The sequence below is a fragment of the Acanthisitta chloris genome, unplaced genomic scaffold (genome assembly GCF_000695815.1).
Source record: "Acanthisitta chloris isolate BGI_N310 unplaced genomic scaffold, ASM69581v1 scaffold957, whole genome shotgun sequence".
NCBI lineage: Eukaryota > Metazoa > Chordata > Aves > Passeriformes > Acanthisittidae > Acanthisitta > Acanthisitta chloris.
Window position 1 is genome coordinate 6,638 of NW_008682999.1, and position 6,000 is coordinate 12,637.

The window sequence follows — 6,000 nt, forward strand, 5'->3', positions numbered from 1 at the left end:
TCCTGAAATACAATTACATGAAGATTCTTGCAAATATATTTATCTACAGAATCCTGTGGTCTCTACCAAAGAAATTCATGCCCACACCAAACCCCCACCCCCACATAATGAGGCTTTGTGAAACACTGTGTTTATCAGGTCATTTTTCTCAAGTGTTATAAAAGAAGGAATTACACGGCTTGCCATTTTTTTGATGCTACATTAGTCTATTACCTCTGGTATTTGCAAAACATTGTCCTTTACAGATTCCAGATTACCATAACAAGGTGGTTCTGATTCATTTCAAACGGGCAAAGCCAATTTCCAGTAGAGTTCTGAACTATAGCCCTTAATTACCTTTTCATCAGCAAGCTTTTGTGTCGATATTCTTCTTGCACATGTCTTTCATTCACAGATACTAACTTTCAAAGGAGAATAAACACTACTGGCTTTGTGTCAGCAGGGCAGGGAGCAGAGAAGGTCACTCAAGAGTATATCCCTTGCTTTGCAATATTATGCTTGTTTCTTTTGGATCTTAAATATTGATGTTGGTTTTCTCACCAGAACCACTGAAAATTTGTATGTGTTGCTATTTTAAAATACTTTCCTATATTGTTGTATAAAATGTAACAGTCAACTAGTAAAATCTGCTTTTTTAGTTGTTAGCATAGCACAAGTCAAGAAATTATTACTATTGCTATTTGCCTTGATAGTTTGTTTAGGGTAATAGCTCAATACAACTAAGAAAACAGTTGTTGACAACTGGAAGATGAATCCCCTGTAATAACAAGAAGATAGTAATTTTGCAAACCAGAAAACTGCTTTTGAGAGATAGTCAATTAATTTAACTAATCATTAGTATGGGGAAAAACAATTTGCCAAATCTGATTATTTCTGTGTTGCATTAACCTTTTGTTATGGAACAGTGGAATCCATTGGTGCTTGCAAAGCCCTGTTTTTTGTTAAAAATTAGAAAGGTATTGCAAAGGTGAAGGAGGTTTTTTCTAGCAGTGTTGTCATTCTCTGTGTTACCTATGGACTTATTTTAAGCCAAGAACACAGAAGGACCCTCAAAAACCCCAGACCCTCTGTTTTTTCTCACTCTGAAAATATATGGAGAAAGGCTAAAGGATGGCACCGTTTGTCCTTAAAAAATCCTGGTTGGCACCTAATAAATCCTCTTTTGTATTATTCAAGTTGCATTACATAGCAAGTTTTCTGCCAAGTAATTAACTATTCAGGTTATATTTGAGCTAGAAAGTTATCCACTTAACTTTGCCATGAAATCAGTAACATTTATATAGGTTATTTTTGTCTTATTCTGTTAGGTGTAAGAGTTTGTCTGTATCTTTCTGGAATTCCTATTGGATGCTGCCCTCTGATGTTTGTGGAATGAACTGCTTTTGGGAAGCTGCTTTTAGGTAGGATCTATTATTAAATAGTAATTTGTTTTTTGATTGCAGACAGGTGTAGCTGATAAGTGTTTTTTTGCAATTTAGCAAGGTGACAAAGCAAAATATTTTGATTGCTTCTCATGCATTTCACCTGATTATATTGTGGTTGCCTTTACCTGGGCTTTTTCCTGTTCCATTTTATATTCAGAATTGTAGACTCAAGTGTAACTACAAAGAGTAGATATTTTAATTCTGTTGCTATGTTAAATAGACATTGGCTAACATGTTAAAAGCATGTCTGGATATAGTCTGAAAAGTTACTGATAAATTAACTATTTTCCTAAAATAAAACTTGCTGCACAATAATACCATGATGTACCCCTAATATTTGCAGAATTTCATGTTTGTAGCTTTTGAAATTGAAAGAAGAAAAAAGCTGCTTAAATGAGTAAATGAGGTGTGCTGTTCAGATTAATCATTTCAGATTGAATCGGATTACTTTATCAATATATTTCTATTGAATTAATCCCCATATGTTGTGCTGACTCTGGTGCTTGTTGAATTCCTCAGTGGGGTGCTCTAACTTCAGAATGGGCCACTAAGCTTCCTTGAAATATTGTTTATTCTTACTCTGTGTTTAATAAGCTCACTTGGTTTTGGAAAGGTGCAGTTTGTGTAAGAAAAGAGGTGGGGAAGACGGCAGAGAGGAGGAGAAAGTGCTCTCTGTTTGGATAGCAGCAGTGATTACAGTGGTCCAGCACATGGACCTGTGGCCTAAACCTCATTTCCCTGTATGTGCTGGAATAACACAGAAGATAGTTGCAGTTCAGTTTCAGCTTTGGGTATGAGTTATAATTTTGTTTAACTCTTAAACACAGTATGTGCATTGTACTAGATGCAGTGAGAAACTGAAGGATACTTGAAATGTGATACTTAGTAACCCGAGTCCTCAGGTTTGCAGTAGGATTTTTGGAGGAAGAGGAATGAGCTTAATTGTATGCAAGTTTATTAACTGCAGCAAGTGAAGTGTGGTATTCTTGTTTTCTGAGATTGTATATGTGGGGCCACTTCAAGATGCTTCATTAAGATAAAGTCTCCTGAAAGCTTTCTTTGTAAAGAGTCAAGGTTGTGGTTCTAAACTGGATATCTTTTGAAATGGAGAGGAATGAGAGTTCTACCATAATGTCTCATTCCGAATAATTTCATCCTGAGTTGGCTAAACCTTTGCGTCCTTCATAAGTGCTGCTGTTGTAGTGAGTTGCAGAATAAAGCTGAACTATGAAGAAACTAGAATAGGGAGAGGGATATGAGAAAAACCTGAGTTACATATCTGATTGAAATCTGAGGATAGCTAAATCCGCTGCTTATTAATGTGCCAACAAAATAATGGGAATCCCAATGAATTTGCTTTTAATAGAATTGGCAGAGTCTGGTCATTGAAATGCATTAACACGTCCTGAATCTGTTTGGCCTGGTTTAATCAATGAGAAGAGAACAGCAGTGTTTAACAAGATCGTAAATCAGGTTGTGAATGGAGATTCTGGTGTTCTATTCTTGCTGTTTCAATAAACAAATGAGTTTGTTTAGAAATGCAGATCATACAACTGGAACATCTTTGCCAATAGTAGAGTCATAAAATTTATCTCGGTGTTAGAGTATCTCCTTTCCTTTTTCCACTGAAGTTTTTAAAACATTGGGAGGTAGTCCTTCAGCTTTTGGATTTTAGTCTCTTCCTTGAAAAACCTTAGCTTGTTATCTCTCTGTTTCTAACTTGAAATTCCAGTTAGCTTTTTTCCTCCTGGATATCAGAGCAGGAATTTGATTATCCATGAAAGAAAGAACTTGGCATAGATATTTTTGAAACACAGCTTAAGACATCATTTCCTCTGAGTAGCTCTAAGTGTGTAAAGTAGAAATAATGTTCTATGGATCTCTAAGACTCAAGTACGTATGAGAGAAGTGTTGGAGACATATAGAGGAATCTGGAAAATTTTTGAGAGGTGTATATGTAGACTTCAGTATGAGTCATGTAATAGTTCAAGTGCATTTGAAATCAATGAGCTCTGAGCAGGTGCTGATTCTAATAATGGATAATAAGGATCTTGTAAGTTAATCAGTATAAGATTAATGCTGTATGTGGGAAGAATTTTGCAGCTATTCTGCCTCTACGTTTTTATTGAGAGAGAATTAGAATATTGTTGAGCTTTTGGCACAGAATGTTTGTTAACCTTTTCATTGACAGAGGAAGCATGAGATCACTTTTACATATGGTGGTATAGATTTTATCAAAATTTAATAAAATACTTATAGAGATAACATGAGGCTCAGGTTTTGCATGGTCTAGATGATGCATATCTTTTCTAGTACACCTTTCAAGGTGTACAGTGTCATCTAGCTGGTATGGCTGCTTATTTCCTACTGGAGATGATTAGGAAGAGATTCTTGGGGGTTGTTACTGCGGCTATCCGACCTGCCTGATTTCAGTTGTTGGATGTTGCAACCAAATGAGTTTTAATTTGCACTGCCTGCTAAAAAAAAAAAAGTTTCACTAATTTTTGAGTATATTGAGGTCCACATGGTGTGGATATATTGAGATGATTTGTGACAGTCGTGAAAAAATGGACTTATCAACTAACTAGCTCATTGGAGGATGGGGCTTTGTACTTTTACAGTCTATTTAAAACTACTAATATATTGTAACTTCAAGCCTAATCTAATTGAGTTGGTAATTGAATAGATTACATTTGGACATCATATACAATGGTATCATTAGCATACTTTTACAGAATAGGGTCTAATTATGACATGTTTTTAATTCAGTGCAGTAGTAGAAGGTGAAGTTGAGTTAAAACTAGAATTTTCATTACTTTCAAATCCAGATAATGTCTACACTTACCTTGGTCCTACTTCCAGTAAATATGGGAATGATTTAACAGCTGCATTTTAATCAGTGTAGGATTTGCTGCCTTCTTACTCTGCCTATTTGCATTTTTCTTTTTCTGGTGACTAAAGGCTGCTGAGTTAGGCTCCTTAATAATCAATTGATATAGATCAAACACAAAGCATTAAAAGGAAAAAGGATGCAATAAGTCATCTGTGTTGTATTTGCATATCTACTATTTGATTTTCTGAGGCACATCATGGTGCAGGTTTGAAATAATACAGGTTGATTACATGAAAATACTTTCCCTGCATATTCTACTGTCTATAATTTGCATTTTCCATGCTAATTGTTAAAGACACTTGTATAGGTAAAATATTTGCACTGATAATGTGGTTAGCTTTTTATACCGAAGAAGAAGCAATGTTTGCAATAGGCTTTTGTTTTTTGTTTTTGTAAGTATAAACACACAGCTGAGTCTGACAGTCCAACCCATTTGTTTATAATGTCATGGAAACTTAGTTTAATGATGTTATGGACAGACTGAGAACTTAATGAAGCAGCCTTGTTTAGGAAGCTGAATATTGGATGCCTCATGTGTTATTGACCATATGGAGAAAAGATCAAAGAAAAGTAAGGCTCTCTCAGAACTAGTGTAGGAAAACCTGCTTTTGATGTAGAATAATTTTTAAAATGTTTTTTAACCTATAAAGTCATCCTTACATTTCTGTATTACTAAGATGTAACACAGTGGTGGTTGTACATAAAAACTAGTGGTGCAAGTTAGGGTGATAGCAGTTTTCTCAGCAAATTAAAAATACTTTTACATAGCTCAAACTCCTGAAATTAGATTCACAATGGTAACTTCTCAGTGAATGGGCCAGAGTAAAATTTGAAAGGACAACTGTGGTCAATTTATTGTTTCAGTTATTCATACCACTCTGTGCTCTCAGTACCTGGATGCTAATCTTTCCTTCTTTGGCTCCCTCAGCCATGTTAAGGTAATAGGAGAGGACAGCTTGATTACCAGTGAATTTGGGCAGGGAGCTTCCTCTTGATCCCTAGGTATGTTCTTAGTACATTAATGCACTGGGGGAAAAAGGAACTCTAGTGCACCAAGTTTGTAACAAAGAAGTGAGGCTGTCTGTAGTTCCTTTATGGCTTTCTGTAATAACAGTGTTGCTATACTTGAACACAGCTTAAAATAGGGGGAAAAAATCACCTTGGTCACTCTGGCAACACTTTGAAGGGTACCCAGGCCACGCTAGATACTGTAATGCTGTGGCTGCTCTGGAAGGTGTGGAGCCTGGAAGGCAGCAGTGTGTGTGCAGCAGAAGCAACTGTTGTACTGTGACCTCAGTAAAGCAGTCTGGGATGGGGACAGGCTTACTGATAACAAATTAGATGGAGTTGGGTACAGGGTGTTGTATGTCCTGTGTTCAGTACCCTCTCACCTGTGCTTTCCATGTGTTATGTAAGAATAGGAGAACCCTACCTTAAATAGTGCAGGAGACACCCACTGCACTACCTTGAGCCAAGTCTAGAGGACAGAGCTAAGATTTTTCTGGAGCTGGTGGATATTCTAGTGATGATAAAATTTGGGTGGTTGTTCCTTTTTTTTGCAAGAAGTCCAACTGGGATGCAGTGAAGGTTCTAGAAGAGTACAACCTGTCAAAACATACTCTATAGCTTACTACCAAATTAGAGTTTCGTAATTATAATTGGCCTAGAAATGCTAATTTAATA

General features: G+C 36.2%; 1 protein-coding gene across 1 annotated transcript in view; it reads left to right on the forward strand.

Annotated features, from left to right (window-relative positions):
* Window positions 1-1,311: 1,311 nt before the first annotated feature.
* Window positions 1,312-6,000, forward strand: part of GXYLT1 (glucoside xylosyltransferase 1) — a 19,795-nt gene continuing 15,106 nt past the window's right edge. Inside the window, exon 1 of the mRNA XM_009078727.1 lies at window positions 1,312-1,400. Coding sequence (XP_009076975.1) covers window positions 1,348-1,400 — 53 coding nt within the window. The 5' untranslated portion in view covers window positions 1,312-1,347. The remainder of the gene's footprint in view (window positions 1,401-6,000) is intronic.